Genomic DNA, 17660 nt, shown 5'->3' on the forward strand with positions numbered 1-17660 from the left:
TTTTGGCCCGCTTTACAACTCCCGAAGAGGGTATGGAATTAAGAGCAACAACATCAACGCCACATATAAACACGTGCAGGTCAAAACTCACCGAAAGAATGCACTTAAAATGGATGAAGTCACGGTTTTTAGTAATCAAGGTCCCTGCTTGGACTCGAGCCAGTTGTGGACTATTGACAGTGCTTCTACCCAGGAGGGAGAATACCCCCTTGACTGCCATAAATGACTCACGCGATTTCACACTCAAAGCTAAATAAAATTTTAATTACCGCTATTGAGAACCTACATAAGGGCATGGTAAAGTTAACAGCAACATATTTAACAGACCATATTCATACTGTAAAATTATGCCAAATGTTTTAGTAAGTCCGAAATGATTATTCACAATCTTGTCTCATATAAAGTTTATAGTGATGTTTAAAAAAAATTTGGAGGGGGTTTGTAATATCAAAGTAATTTGAATACTTTCTCGATTGAAGGATCTAAGTTTTTTACACGCAAGAGACGTGAAAGTACAAAATAAGTATTAAGCATACTGAAAGACCTCTTTAACCTACAGTGACACTATATCCAGTTACAACCAATGCCTCACGTGGAAAACACAATAAATACGACATGACACAAAACAAAGGCACAGTGGTGTCTTTATTTGAATACAAAACCACTTAGATCTCCTGCAAAGTCGTTAAGATTCATTTAGTGCTACATTGAAGACAGCTGTGTCTCTTGATACATTTAATTGCATTACGTATTTTCAAAACTGTTAAAATATTTGAGTAAACCATTTTAAGAAATGAACAAATATATAATTTTCCGATTTACCAAATATACATGTTTTTATGTGTTAACTAAAGCAAAGGTAAAATGCTTTTAATCAGTTATCCCACAATAGCACAAACGTAAGCCATTTAACTAAGTTCATGCAGTTAAACAATAAATGCACGCATTATTCATTATTTATTGTTTTTTTTTAACGTTACATATACACCACTTCTGTTCACAAGTTACAATTGTGTGTAGCAAATTATAAATAATGATTTGAACATATGGACTCACAAATAGTGGTATGTATCAATAACACAAATAAAAGCAAAAACAAAAGCAATACCCATGTCTAACAAACAGAAATACACAACCAAATTATATTGCATAAAAATGTTTATGATTTATTAATACGGTTTTAGACAATGGTTTTAATAGTTGCACATTTATAAAAAGACAAACATAATTTCAAAATAAATCTTTATATCTAACTATCAAAAGAAGTAAACTACTAGAAATACGCATGACCAACATTCTTATACGGCTATTTGACATATGTTATCCTGTTTACATGATATACCTCACATAATATGTTCTGCATACATTACCATCAGTATTGAAACACGCATATTTATTATTTACACTCCTGTTTATAAATAAAGTGGTAAATTTTGTATACAATGTCAAATAACGTAAAATTAGCAAAAAAATACGTTGTACAAGAAAACAAAAAAAGGTTGATCATAACTTATAGAACTATTGACGCGATAGGTCTCTCGATTAAAATGTATTTTTATGTTTGCATAGGTTAATATTAAAACAAGAATGTTTTTTTTTTTAATTTTATGTTAACCCATTTACTAGGCATGACTTACACGGATGCAATATTTATGTTCCAACGAGTAGTATTTCTGCGCATGTAGAAATCTATTCTGAATCTGAAAATCTATTGCCTTATCTAATACATGAGATATTTGAATTATACCATCCATATTGCATGGTTTAATTGTTCACTTTGAAAATAAAATATAATATAATATAACATAGAAAAAGGGGGTTTAATGAATGTGCGTAAAGTGTCCGCACAGGCTAATCAGGGACGACACTTTCCGCCGAAACTGAATTTTTGCTAAGAAGAGACTTTCTTTAAAAAGATAATATCATACAAGCGGAAACTGTCGTCCCTGATTAGCCTGCGTGGACTGCACATGCTAATCTGGGACGACACATTACGCACATGCATTAAACCCCATTTCCACAGAGCATGACCCAACAGATTTGTTTAAAAACTGTTCAAATACGTAATCACAACATATATGTGATGAATCATCCTTTACTCGATAAAATTGAATGACAACGAATACTCAATGCAATAATGCAGAAATTAATCAAGAGTATTGTTTCTATAATTGTCGACATTTACCAACTATTACGCGCTTTTGATCACAACCCGACTGTATGATGAAATTACGTGTTAACGATATTTCATGCATCCTGCACATACTCGAGCTATTATTATTATTAAATTTGTTTTTGTATCGCAGTTTACATTAACACAATGCAAAATAAATTGTTTGTATTATGTATTACGCCACCATTACTTAACCTTCCTTTGAAATGAAAATATTGAATGTAATGAACCAAATGCATAATTGAACGAAAATGTATGCAAACACCTACATGTAAGTTTATGTATACAATACATCTTCGAATATTATGCTTTCGATATTTACAATTTGCATAATTGTACAGCCTCATGACTGTTACACAAATCGGATAATTATGATTCACAGAGAAGTGATAGAGGATATTTGTTGGATCCGGTGGATTATCGCTTTTAATTCACGAGTGATCATAGAGAAAATATGTATTTTATATGATCACGAGTGAATTGACCAGTCGCCAAAGTATCGATCACTCCGCCCACATTCTTCGATCAGCCAATCAGATATTGATTTTTCACACACCCCTCAGCAACGCTTATCTGGCCGCCATTTTGTCCGACAAACAAAGCGTATCGTACATATGGAATGGACGTAATTTTTAAGAGTTTACACAGATTTTATATCAAATGCATGATCATTACTGTTCGATCATTATTCAAAATTGTAGGTGCTATAATACTTTATAAAAGGTTATTATTTTATCTTTATTTCTTGAACATTTGAACGAGTAATGAGAAAACAAACACACTAAATAGTGTAACCACACCAGTTGTGTGTTCTATAAAACGTGTTATACCGTTTGATGTACAATATTATTTAGCATTTTGGGCATACTAAAAATTGCCACACGTGCTTATTAATCTCAGCGTAATTGTCGATGATTAATAAATAACAGTATGTTGCGTGGATCTCAGAATGAATGAACATTAAGGCATTGTTAGGTACTGTACACAAGAAAAGAAACATTTAATTACTTAAATGATTTCCAATTATATATTTATTTTCTGTGGATCATAAACAATGGAAATCATTATAAATTGTTAACTTAAATATTGTTTTAACTAAAGTTAAAACAACAAAAAGGTGATTTCAACGCGGCTTAGCTAGCTTAAAGCAACTTCAAGTGTAAAATGTAAGGCTTATAATACAACAACAACAACAACATTTCTAATACAACGTATATTGATACGGGGAGAAATGTGAAAATTGCAATTAACATATAAGGGCCATCTTGCTATAAATAAACAATTGCATAATATGCTTAATGTATTCAATTCGAATGTTCGTGAACAGCACCGTAATACCAAAATTTCATTTTTCGATAGTGAAATGAAGCAGGTTCCCATTAAACATAAATGAAATAAAATGCATATTAGATCTGTTAATGAAACCACGAAATTAGGCCTGTATTATATTATGGTTACAATCAAAATTTAATTTATATCTAAATTTAAAAAATCGGTGTCTTTTTAAAAATAACACAATAAAACAAAGATCAAAACATTTTTAATAAACAAAAAACCCATCATGATATGGATGTGTCATTTGCATTTAATAAAAATATTTTCAAAATAATATATGAATAGCAACCGGATTCACTGCCAGACGGTCATATTACAAGTTCAAAATCAATATGAAATAAATGCTCCATTTTTACCACTGACTTCCTATAATATGTATAAGAAACGTTTCTGATAGTTAACTCATTTATTTTGATTACGCCATTTCTCTCTAAAGCATTTATGATTGTATTAAAGTTGTACAAAGCAGTTTAGTTTAGTGTGCGGCTTTAATAAAAAGAGCATGATACATCGTTACAAGTATAGTATTTCACTCACGTAATGCGCTATAATTGCGATCTGCTTGTCGGAGTTTTCTAATCACTAGACCACGTGACTATGTGGGCGGAGCGATCGATAATTTGGCGACTGGTCAATTAAAATCGATAATCCACCGAATCAAACAAGTTTTCTTTTTATTTAATGTATTTTTCACAGTTTATACACATTGTTCAAGAGTTTGACTAAAGAATTTTGCTGGGATAATGACGTCATTTCGTCAAAAAAATGACGTCATTTCAATTAAACAATAAAAATTATCGATAATTTTCACTGATAATTTTCTCTGTTTGAAACAGTGAAATTATCAGTTTTAATTCACTGATATTTCTCTATAAACCACCGGAAAGCATTAAATAAATAACATTAATGCATTGTTGAACAACTCATTTGGTATAACCAATTGTATGTCCTAATAGCTATATGTAAACAATAATGCTAATTCTTATTTGTTTCACTTTAAAGGGTTATTTAAAACCATTAAGTAGACATGCAATAAAGTCTTGCAAAACTGATGTTCCAACGTATTGTATTTTTGCGCCTGTGTTTATTTTCAAATGCTCAAAAGAGATCATGCTGATCAAACTTAATAACAAACTTCGAAAGATAAGCAAAAAGAAAGATTGTTGATATATATACGTGTTAATCATTTAACACTTGTGCGAGTCACAGAAGCAATTGTATTACTTTGTATACCATCATAAATTAAATGTTTGACATCATTTTGAAAAGAAATTGTCCTGCCGAATAAAATACATGAAATCACTGCAATGTGCTATCTCTTGCATTGTTAAATTGTTCACACTAAAAATAAAATCAAAAACAAAATAACATAGCAAAAATAACAAAACATATATTTTACAGAAACCAGAGTGTTGTTTATTTAAACATATACCAACTATTCATACATTTATAATAGCGACGAATTTCAGATGTGTATAAATACGCCATATGAACCATTTATGGCACTTATGTTTTGACTGAATTTCTTACAACCAAAAAATATATAACTGATATCGAGATCGGATTTTGTTTACAATCATTGCAACGGACTGATGAGCGAGTGTTTCAACGCTAAAATTGAAAAAGCTTGTATTTTCATTTGAGCAAATAGATCTGAAACTAAATGTGAATAATTTGAAGAGTAAAACGTATTCATTTGTTTTGAGCAACTGTAAAATGAAAATTCTGACTAACATTCCGTTGCAATGTTGGCACATCGCAGTTTGCATTAAATAAATGAAATATAACATGTTTAAATCCTTTTTACATTAACATTATTTAACCATCAATTCAACTGAAACCTTGCAAACAATACGTATAAATGTAAAGAATACAAGGAAAAATATAATAAATATGTATGCATAAAGCCTAATGTACATAGATGTATACAGATTTTAATCAATACATCTTCGCATATATGCTATCGACATATACAAGTTGCATACATGTAATTGTACATCGTCATGCCTTTTCAACATATATGAGATTGTATTTAGTAGGGACTATTTTTATTACCAATACCGAAATGGTAAATCGGGCGAGAACACTGCTTATTCGTTATTAAAGAAATGTATATCTTTATATATTTATACATGTTTATCAGTGCAAACATGTAATATAGTTCACCTTAGACTTAATAAGAACAACATAATCTAAATCTGGTACCGGGCTGTCGAAAGCAAAACATAGGACACGTGATAAAACCTGCCGCCATTAAAACACAGAGCTGTTCCCTATTCCGAAACGTGTTTTGTATGTGCGATCTCACGTTTCACATACAGTTCGATGACGAGGACCATATTTCAGAGATTCAAACATGTTTAGACACATGTATTCCGAAGCTGTGTTGGATTCCGCTAGATGTTTAAGTCAATATCAACAAGACAATGTGTTTATTGTTGATTTCACCACCATACTCAATGTAAAATAAGTTTGATTTTTAGTTCACAACGTTCATGGAACATAACGCTGTCAAAACCAAAATGTACAGATACTCGTTTCGTATTTTAAAGTGAGATCAACATACGATATAGATATATCTATATTTATGTAGCTCGAACCATTTTTGGTAACGGATAGAAGGTAAGAATCATATCATGAACTGACACAGATAACTTCGTCATCAACTATGTCAGCAACATGTACTTTTCCGGCTAAACCCATGACACAACTACTTGTGACGCTTTTTCATTTTTTAACACCACCATGGACACCTGTGCAACGTAATCAATAGAAACCAAGAACGACAAGAGCGGACTAGTTTCCCAGAAAGAAAATCAATATTCGTCCGTCTTCTTTTTGCAGTCCTTCTACGTGATCAAGTTTGACATAAAGGTGGCTCCCGGCAAAGAAAAAGTCCACGAAGCTGCATTCGCTGACGTATCTGCTGTCATTGGGTTGAGTTATCAGCGTCTCGTTCTTGGACCGCAACGGCTTAACCTTCGAGTTATCTGGATTGCCATAGGCAGTAAACTCTGCCTGAAGAATCCCTTGACTATTGGGCTTAAAAGCGAGTTCAGTTGAAACGAAATAGTATCCAGGTTTGTTAAACTCGATTTTGTGGCTGTCTTTCAACGTCAAGCCGCCTCGAATTAGGCCACGAGGATTCCAGAGTACTTTCCTGTCATCTGGTTCAAGAAAATAAATTTTATTTAAATTCTTCTGGTAATAATCCTTAATAATACGAACGAGATTTCTTATTATTATTGATACTATGACTAAGAATTTATAGATTTCCATAACTTTGTTTTATAAATGAAACAAACAATTCCAAAACGTCGTTTTAAGTCAAACACAGTGTTTATATTTGCAACCTAAAGTACATATACATGTATAAACGCTAGTGTATGATCATGATCTTAAATAAATAAATAAATTTAGTTGAATGTCTTAAAGTAGGTGTTCATAAATAAGCACGTTTATACCTAAGCCCATTGACTTGAGTTCAAGAATTGGACGACCGTGATATATCTCCTCATCTTCAGCTGCAAATAAAACACAACTGTAACGGTGTTCACACATACATCTATGTTTTTGCTGTTCTATTATACACAGTTAAATGTATTTTAACGTTTGAATTTGTGTCCACGTCTAAACATATTAGTTGTTTGATTGTTTAAAAACATGTAAGTTGAAGTTGTTTAAGGACAATCATTAGTCAGAAAAGTGCGATGAAGTGTAAGATAAAGTATTTAACACACAACACATACCTGCCTCCTTTATAGACGATTATGAAAAGCTCTTATAAAATGATTTGGGCAAAAAAGCAAAAACCATGCATGCATGTGTATATCAAACAAAATCACAGACAAAAGATGCTACTTTTAATTTATTTTATCTTTTTAAAACAAAAGAACTTAACCAAAGAAAGTTCTTTCTTTTGCATCTATCCTACGAAAGTGCTATATTTCAACACTATCGATCATTACAATATTCACAAACTTTATGGGTAGTTTCGAATTTCTTGGACTAGCAGCTTAATAATACAATAAATGCAATAATACCTTTAATTGAAGTATGCGTGACACTTCTCGTCTAAAATAGATGGAAAAAAATATTTCTTCATTTCACATACTATTTATTTTATTATTACAATATTTGTGTATGTATAGATAACGTCGTCTATGCATTGCTATTTGAAAACATGCGTAATTGAATATGTTCGTTTTAAATGAAAAATATCATCATGTATCAATAAGATCATTGTAATATGAGAAGAATTATGGTCGACCTTGACATTTTTCTCGCCAAAACCTTTAGTGCATGTTTCGTGTATATATTATAATATAACCAAATGCAAATGCCACAACGACATAAAATAACATAAAAAGTTTCATCTTTTGTTTACAAATAGTAAATTTAGATATAACCCAATATCATTTTAGTAAAGACGTGAAGAATGAGTATATGATGTAATACCGTGTAAATACGTGAACGAAATACTTAAAATATTTAACATACACATGAACATAAGTGAATTATAATTAATGTTAAACAACATAGAACCGAAAAAATCTTCGAGAACGGGCAGATGTTACGTGAAGAAACGTTTCTCTTAATTCTGTTCTTACATCATCCATATACATATATGACTCTGTCATTTTAACAAAAGTTACCTTAATAATGAAGTCAACTAGGTTGGTATCTGCCTTCAGACAACAAAGGTCACCGGGTCTTTTTTCCAATCCAAGCCCCTCGTGAATATCAAAGCTGTCTAGAACGCTACAGCTGACGCAAGTTTTGTTCATTTGTCCCGGCTCTGATACGAGTTTACTTCCTACTATTACACTAACGTAGACCGCCACCGCTGACACGATCACTAACATCAACACAACGTTCAGACTTACTAGGACAGTAAACTTGTTACAGTTAAAACATTTCTCAGACCTGCTAGATTCAGATGACTGCTTGCTAGAGACTGGAGAATCCAAACGCGGTTGGGAACTATTACCTTCCACCATTTCGTACTTTGGGTCCTTGTTGCTTTCGACAGACTGGTCAACACCAGGCATTTTGTGAAACGGTCTATTTTCTAATGTTGAAGACGGAGTGTCGCCGCCGTAAATTGTCTCTAGAGTTCCAAAATTAAGACTCCTTGGTGTATGCTGAATTTGATTTTTACACATTGTATGAAGATATTTCCCAGCCCGCGTCTCATTAAAATTAACGACAGTGTCTAGAGGAGTTTTCGACACTTGCCTGTGGTTTGACACAGGGTATTGAAAGGGGATTCCGTTAAAGTGTATATCCGGTAATGATCTTACGCTCATAGACTTTCGGTACGTGAGTTCTGGATCCTTACTTTGCAAAAGCTCTCTCGCAATATTCTGTGTCCTATCAAAGCATGATGAACACTTGCATTCGGTTGCATTAGGTGTGTATGGCATACTCACACCATGATGCATTGGCGGATTGTAGCCGGTATAATTTACTTTATTCGCATTGTTGTCAGATAAATGCCTTGGTCTCGAAATCGGTCTTGTGTGCTGATAATCACATTTTCTACCACTGTTGCTAAACTGTTCGAGAGGTCCGTTATTTTCTGCATTGTCTAAATTACCGTCACCAAGACTGAACGCTACTTGTTGACCGGTTTCTTTTCTTGTAGCAAACATTCTCTCTCTATTAAGAGCGTCATATTTACAATAACTTGACATTTCTGGCATGGCCGAATATATTTTTTCGGTACTGCAACTGTCGGATTTGTCACTATTGCGTCTCAGAATGGAGCCGTTATTGTCGTCCGATGACGATCCAGACAGGTCTGTCAGCTGTGTTTGTGTCGAGAAGCCAGAGGCCTCTGAGACTTTGCTTTCAAGTCGACGTCGTTTGGTCGCGTTGGTAGTCATCGCTTTCATTCCTCCATGATAGTAATTATTGAATTACGTAATAGTAGAAACGGTCTGTGTCATTGGTGGACATTAAGTGTTATATTGAATTGACGTGTTCTTACAACTTAAACTTTGGCAAAGTCTGCAATAAACAAGAACAAAATATACAAGATATAGAATGTGGTTTATAGCTATCAAATGAATTTACCTTTAGTTTTTACTATGCTCCTTTTACCTATATTAACCTTTACCAGTTAGATATCGTATTTTGAGCATGTGTAGTCCCTCAGAAAGTTAAATTTAATTAAAGATTTTTCCAATAAGATTCAAATTTTAAGCCGTCATTTCCAACCCTAAGTTACTGATGAGCAGCAAACAACAATAAAACCTGAACAGACTGCGAGTTACTAGCAGGCTGTTCGGGTTTCATGCTGTTTGCACATTTTCACTTTGCTTGTGTGTGGGAAAGGGTTAAATGGTCAATCTCTGATGCTCTGATTTGTATTTCATCAGGACCGGCGTATTTAACTCATTTTTGTTTATTTTCCTGTTGACGATTTTTTAACTGACAGACAGCAATTATGATGACTCTTGTTCAATTAGTCATACGGGACGGATTTTGTACGTATAGACGGCCGAGATTTCGTAGCCATACGGGACGGATTTTGTACGTATAGACGGCCGAGATTTCGTAGCTATACGGGACGGATTTTGTACGTATAGACGGCCGAGATTTCGTAGCCATACGGGACGGATTTTGTACGTATAGACGGCCGAGATTTCGCTACCAGTATGATATAATTAAATGATTTGCCTCGAATAATATGTGTAGCATGTACTTAGCTCTAGATAAAGTTGCCGGGCGTGAACCCTTGCTTATCGGATGCCTATCTATTTTAGTATATATATCTTGCTAAAATGGGTGTTTTGGAATTCAGCCAGGAGTTCAGAAAATTCAAGTAATCTTCATCGGCGAAATAAATAAAGCAATTGTTATTAAGCTCATATCGGAAACACATAAGAGATGGTTGTACACATGTCTGAACTGACGCTGATTTTGGCAAATTGTAGCCTTGACAGATCACCATAAATGACTGACGGTAATTTAGTGAACCTCAAACCTACCTGAAATACAATCGAATATAATAAGAGACCTTTCCGACATCTAAAACCTGCATGGTGATCTAAGAGGCATGTTTCTGTTGTATATCTTAGAATATTTTCTTTTAGCATCGTTAGCGAATGCTTAATACGGATTAAGTCCTTCAACCGTTGTGATAGTGTATGTCGATCGGATAATTTAATGAAAAAGAAAGTTATGCACATTTCATGAGCAAAATAAATAGTAAAAAAGAGACCGGGGAGTTAGGTTGACAAGATAGGGGTATCTCAAGTGTAGAGCAATATGTTCTGATAGCGCATGTAGTTTCTATTAAACAAGTGATACAAAGATGAGTCACTATTTTAGATAACAGGCAGTTGAATCTTGTGCCTTTCATGGGCAGGCGACTTCCTTTGTGTCACAAAATAAATTGGCCGTGCTCTGTGAAAAAGAGGTCTTATGCATGTGCGTAAAGTGTCGTCCCAGATTAGCCTGTGCAGTCCGCACAGGCTAATCAGGGACGACACTTTCCGCTTTTATAATATATTATGTTAAAAGAAAGTCTCTTCTTGGCAAAAATCCAGTTTAGGCGGAAAGTGTCGTCCCTGAGAATGGGCGACATTTTACATACATGCATTAAACCCCCTTTTCACATAGCACGGCTAAAATAAATATGGATTTAAATTTGTTTACATGCCGTAATGAGTCACGTTTTTTAAAGCCATGTATCTATATATTAGACGTGCTCAGTGAAAAGGGGGTCTAATACATGTGCGTAACTTGTCGTCCCAGAGTAGCCTGTGCAGTCTACTTTCCGCATAAACTGTACTTTTGCTAAGAAGATACTTTCTTGAAACAAAAATCTCATAAAAGCGGAATGTGTCGTCCCTGATTAGCCTGTGCGGACTGCACAGGCTAATTTGGGACGACACTTTACGCACATGCATGAAACATCCTTTTCATAGAGCTTGGCCCATATCTATTTCAAATTTATCAAAAGTATCGTCAAGAGAAGTTCATATCTTTCAACAGTTTTATAGATAACTTAACTTAATGTGTGGATGTCATTCTTTAATGATTCATAAATAAAATGATGTAAAGGGTATTATGTCCTACATTTCATAGTTACTTTTTGAATCTTATTTTTTCTCCAGACTTTAAAGACATGGGTCATTTGCGATATCTGAATACAATGAAACTTATTAAAATTAATATTGAGCCTTCCACTATTGTTGGAGTGTGCAGCGCTGCAATACTTTATACATACTGGTCGCAATGATTAAAATGGTATTTTTGTCAACAGAATCAGTTTCGATTTACGAAAATGAGATTCGTGAAAATTTTATCATTTAAACAATAAATATTCACATAGTTACATTTACGTTGTTCTTGAACAATTTACTTAAAACATTAATAAAATGACTGAATACTTAAAGAAAGTTGATAGCGAAAAGTAGAATATTTCCATATACGTATATTTGATAATATCTATAAATAGTAAAACCAAAATCAAATACACTTCTTAACTCCGTATTTATCCGATTTGACAGTTTATTCTTTGAGTTCGTTTTAACAGTAGGGTATGCATGTATAACCTTCTTCCTTAACGAGAATTACAATAAGCCTGTTACATTCGGCTTTACAAGGAAATAGGAAATGTTAAATACCGTAATCGAACCTCGGTCTTGTCGATATTTAGATGGTTCACAAAGGGGTGAATCCATCGGTTAAACCCTTTATAATATAAAACAGGAACATAGTTTGTTTTACCATACGACATTTCCGGTTAGCCAAATTTCCCAAAGTGCAAATGTAAAGATTAAATAAACCATGTACATAATACTCGGAATAAATTATCCAGTCTTTGAATTGTTTATTAATTGTATAATATTCGACTTTTTGTTAATAGATGGTCGATGCGATAATTGTTTTGAAAAGTCTTGTCCAAAACCAAATCTTACCGGAAACTAAACATTTCATTTTAGCGTTGGCAATTCTATTTTTTAGCAAAAAGATATTAATAGATATTCGGTTATAGTAATCTGTGTATTTACAGTCTGATACTGAACGCGGATCAATCACAATTTGTTAAGTATTTTTGTTGATTTACCACGTCAAAATTTCTTTAGCATGCCTGAAAATGTATTAAGTGACGCACGCAGGCGTAAGCATTATGTTACGAGCGTGATGTACATAGCGCTGTTTCCTGACGTGTAACGTGTGCCTTTTTAGTCCATCAGGAAATGGTAACTTAATTGGTATATAACAAGGTTATTTTGGCTTATAAACACTATTGGTCGTTGAATTTAAATAATTTTCCTTATCGTACAATTGCTCCAAAAAGCTTATCGTTTTTAAAAAACAAACAGTTGAGTGTAGTTGAGAAATAATTATCTGTCATCAGTCAATGAGTCAAGGGAAACTTGTTGATTGAAAAACGTGGACAATTTCGTAAGATATTTGAGACGACCTTTACACGTGGCGACACTATATCCGCAAGTGCACTGTAAGTACCTACTTCACTGCACATCGATTCCACATATCACGTAAATGCAGATTTAGCAGACCCTGTCGTCATGAAGGCTCGAACATTTAAATTGTAAACTTTGAGGTTGTGAAGCTTGTTTGCTTCCCCTAGAACTCTGAACCGAAAGGTGTATGAATATGGGAGTCACGGCGCAACTCACTTAAACACTGCAAGGGGTTTTTATGAAAATTAAAGAATGCGTATTAATAATGAAACCTCGGAAGCATCGTCAGGAGCATTTTATTTCGTTAATCCCCTCAGTCTTTTATTTTAGACTAGTGACGAATCGACTATACAATACAGGGCAAAACATACAAACGCCATAGTGTCAAACGCATTCAGGACTATAGGAGCCAACTGCGCATTCGAAATACTTAAAAAGCTACGGGGGCTCTTAATGAAAGCATGTTAAATGAAGAAGAAATATGCAAACATTCGTCAGAACAAAGTCTTTCCTACCCTGACCTATATATGTTGAGATACAGGTTTTAAACAACGGGTCTCGATGCGTATTTGGAGTGAATACCACACTCCGCAAGCGTGACCTGAATTATTTATTGATGTTGGATGTTGTTTTCACAATAAAAGGCACGCAAGTCTCTAAACAAGTGCCAGATTTACATTGACATCTGATTGGCTGAAAAATTTCGAGAGTATACATTTTATAAATAATAAAAAGCGAACGAAATGAATGTTTGTTGTACCTTAATCATTGACTGATTGGAAAAAATGTTTCCTGATAAAACCACGATTTTTTTGATTTTTATTTTGTTTTGATGTAGGGTAGTGCCCCTTTAATGTCTATCATTTAATGTTCATATTATTCAAGCCACATACTCAACCAGAACCTCGAAACTAAAAATAAGTTAAATAAATGTTTGTTCAGGTTTAATAATATTTTATGCTATATACCATGTTTCAATGACATTCAAATTGTCAACAATATCACCGTCGTATATCTCCTGTATGACACAATGAAACCGCTGCTTTAATAGTATGACTCTGTTGGGATTCTTTTCTTTCGTCAACTTGTCTTCGTTTTGGCGGCAACACTTAAAGTGATATTTAAACTTCACGGTTTACGGTTTTAATTGCACTTTACATTTTCTACATGAAAAGTTTCTACATTATATACGTATATCCTATTTCTGTCACGGTTAAATCCGCTGTGGCAATTTAAACTTAACATGTAGGTTCTTAAACGGAAATATTGACATGTGTTACAATATATAAATGAAAACATTTTAACGATTTTCTAAACTTCTTTTCTTGTATGAACCCTCGAGTATATTTTGAGCTAAACACGGGCAAATCATGACCATTTTTACCCTCAGAAGTTTGTCGCATACTAGTGTTTGCTTTATTGTGATGCATTCACTTATATCATGCTATTGCCGCTTACATAAAAAATAACTTCCAATAAGTCGCGTAGACATATTATCGAAAACTTGTTACATACATAACGGAATTAAGGTCATAGTTGTAAATGCACAATGGATTTAAATGCTCATTTGGTTTGTTCATTTAAGGAGTAAGATATTAACAAGCGTTCGTAATATGTAATAATTTAAAGTGTTGCAAGATATGCAAATGTAAGTAATTGTACAATATGATGCGTGGATACATGAAATCAAAGCATTTCAACAACGTTTGCACAAGCCATGTCTATATCGTTTCTTGTTTTCAAAACCTGACATATTTTGAAAACGCAACGGTAAATAAAACCGAATAATAAACGTGTCAAAGTGTTCTTGGTGTCGATAAATTGCGTGAAATATAGATGCATGGAGTTTCTATTAATAATTGCTTATTCGTGTGTTTGTTCATGTGTCTCAGTGCGTACGTGTGCTTGCGTGAGCGTATGTTTGTGTTTTGCAACCACGGAAATAATTATGTTTTACTCAATAACGCCTGAGAATCCCTTTCATATATGACAAAATTATTAGTTTTAAAAAATGAGTCTTAAGTTAACTTCTATTATTGTTATATATATTTTAAAGCCACACTTCAAGAAGTTTTAAACTCGTGATAGATTTCACTGACTGCCTCTATTCGAAGTAAATAAAACGGGGTCAATCAATGATTACAATAGATATATAATATTTCTATGTAATAAGCCCGATAGCGTGTTCACAATGTAGAGAATACATGGTGTGCATAAGGTTATCTTTCAATTGTTTTGGGACTTTTTTATCTTGAATATTAAGATTGTTTGAGTAATGACCTAGAGTTGCAAAAATGTATATCATGCAATCGCGAATCTATGTTTACAAACATATAAGCCGTGCTCTGTGAAAAGGGGGTTTAATGCATGTGCGCAAAGAGTGCGCACAGGCTAATCAGGGACGACACTTTCCGCCTAAACTTATTTTTTGCTTGGAAGAGACTTTCTTTAAACGAAAAACATAAAAGCGGAAAGTGCCGTCCCTGATTAGCCTGTGTGGACTGATTACCCCCTTTTCACAGAGCACGGCTCTTATATATTACGATACCACATGCTCGATGTTTTCGGTTACTGCTGATAAATAAAATTATGCAGTGTTGTTATTTTCGTTACATACTTCACTTTCTACGTCGCCTACAGTGCCATTCCAGCCATATTGAACACTGCGTATGAAATGTATGTACGTTTATATGTAATGCTCACAAAAAATAGATAAGCGGGGTTTCAGAAATGTGCGTAAGGTCCGTATACCAGATTGGACAGAGCTGCGGACTACACAGATGTATAATCTGGGACGACACTTCACGCACATGCATTAAGCTGAGTTTTCGCACAACGAGATTCATACACTTGTTGCTTAGACAAAGTTTTATGGACGAATTCATATGTACATGTATTACTTTATAAATATTTTAATTCGTCCTGGTAACCAAAGCATTGCAGTTCTTTATAACCATTGAATACATTTAACATTGTACCTAGATAAATATATGCGTAAAAGAAGGGATGATACTAGTATGCATGGTTAAATCCATATGTATATATCGGTAGAAAATATTGCTGACAAGTCCCTTTAAGAGCACGGCGTAGGTTTATCTCAAGGCCGAACTTGATTTGGGCCATGTTTATAAACATAGTGCGAATTTTATGAGTCACACTGAAGTTTAATATAAACCTCCATAGTGCTTGAAAAAACTTGTGCTTACGAAAGTCATTAATTTTGCGCGGGTCTTTAAAATAGAATTTAAAAATTCTCACAAAACTAGTACGTCTATTTAGTATCTGGGTCATGTCTTCTATAAAACAACCGTCGTGTATCTGTTAACTGCGAGTGCTTATAAATTTTCACGTAATAAGAAAGCTGACTTTTCCGCACAGTGATAGTTCTATATAAATGCTGTAAAGTTATTTATTACCCAATTTACACGGAGAACTTCTAAAAGACAACGAACTCAAACAGCGTCGTAAACATACTCGAGCGCTGAATTAAAGAAGTGCCAAACTGAACACAGGATGGTAAAATATCGTTTTCGTTTTTTATGTGTTAGATTCGTAATTACTTTCGAAACATCGATATTACTCGGTCAATAAGCAATTCTGTTGACCTGATCCGTCAGAGGCTTTATGCATCGCGGTTTTAAGTCTCGTGATTCAAGTCATACGCATCGAAACTACGGTGCGAATCTATTATTGAGCATACATCGAAAATTATATTATAATTATGGCATAGTTCACCAAGATTTCTCGCAAAAGAAAGAAAAAAAAACAACTTACTTGTTAGTGAACAGAGAAATACTTAATTCCACCCTAACTTTTGCAAAGAATATGCACAAGATGTTGTTATGTTAAATTTGAATAATCATATTTTCGGTTATTGTTTATCTTATTTTGATCCTCATTGTTATAATAAAACTTATTATAAAACTCCCCACATCCAAACTCAACATTATTTACAAATACAAAACAAATGTGTCTTGAAGAAATGATTATTTCACATAAAACTAAATTGTTAACTTCTTTTGCGTTAAATAATGTTTCGACCGCAATTATGTGTTTTTGTTTTAGTAATTAACAGTTTCATTTTTACTTTTGCAACGATCTGTCAATTGACGAATTTCCAATAATCAGTCTACGAACATGCTGTATGTGAAAGTCTTCATGAAATAGAGAAGGCCGGCCCTCACAGTTTAGTATAGAATTACATTAACTAGTAACTTAACATTTCCGCTGAAGACTTATTGCGCAACACTGGGACACATACATGTTCACGGAAGTTGAACTTAATCTTTCAAGAACCTAATTTTGAAGGCCTTTGCAAACAGTTTGGATCCAGATGAGACGCCACAGAACGTGGCGTCTCATCAGGATCCAAACTGTTCGCTATGCTGATAGTATTCTTTGAAAAAAATCGAAGAAAATGCAAATTTTAGAAATTCAGCAGACGACATTTTAGCAGACGACAAATTTCCCAGCATGCAAAGGGTTAATTAAATCACCTTAGTTGGCAGTTAATAGAGATGAAGTAATATCGATTCGCTAGATTAAACACTTAAATTAAAATATAATGCATTTATTGAAGTAGACTGTTTTTTTAAACAAGTGTAAAGCGTACAGAATGCATTTGGAAATTAAAAATTTTGAGTAATCAGGATATATAATTATTATTTGAAACACATTTTTTACATTTAAACATGAACGATGAGTATCGT

At 33.7% G+C, this 17660-nt stretch overlaps 1 protein-coding gene across 2 annotated transcripts in view; it reads right to left on the reverse strand.

The window, feature by feature from the left end:
* LOC127833343 (uncharacterized) overlaps positions 1-17660 on the reverse strand; it is a 67212-nt gene that overhangs the window by 48622 nt on the left and 930 nt on the right. Inside the window, exons 2-5 of one of the 2 annotated variants that reach the window (XM_052358529.1) lie at positions 8164-9520; positions 7552-7582; positions 6973-7032; positions 3876-6675 (exon numbers count right to left, since the gene is read on the reverse strand). In XM_052358529.1, the coding sequence (XP_052214489.1) occupies positions 6305-6675; positions 6973-7032; positions 7552-7582; positions 8164-9405 (1704 nt within the window). In that variant the 5' untranslated portion in view covers positions 9406-9520 and the 3' untranslated portion in view covers positions 3876-6304. Of the gene's footprint in view, positions 1-3875; positions 6676-6972; positions 7033-7551; positions 7583-8163; positions 9521-17660 lie in introns of those variants that run through there. The other variant, XM_052358528.1, reaches the window with a different exon arrangement.

The sequence above is a fragment of the Dreissena polymorpha genome, chromosome 6 (genome assembly GCF_020536995.1).
Source record: "Dreissena polymorpha isolate Duluth1 chromosome 6, UMN_Dpol_1.0, whole genome shotgun sequence".
NCBI lineage: Eukaryota > Metazoa > Mollusca > Bivalvia > Myida > Dreissenidae > Dreissena > Dreissena polymorpha.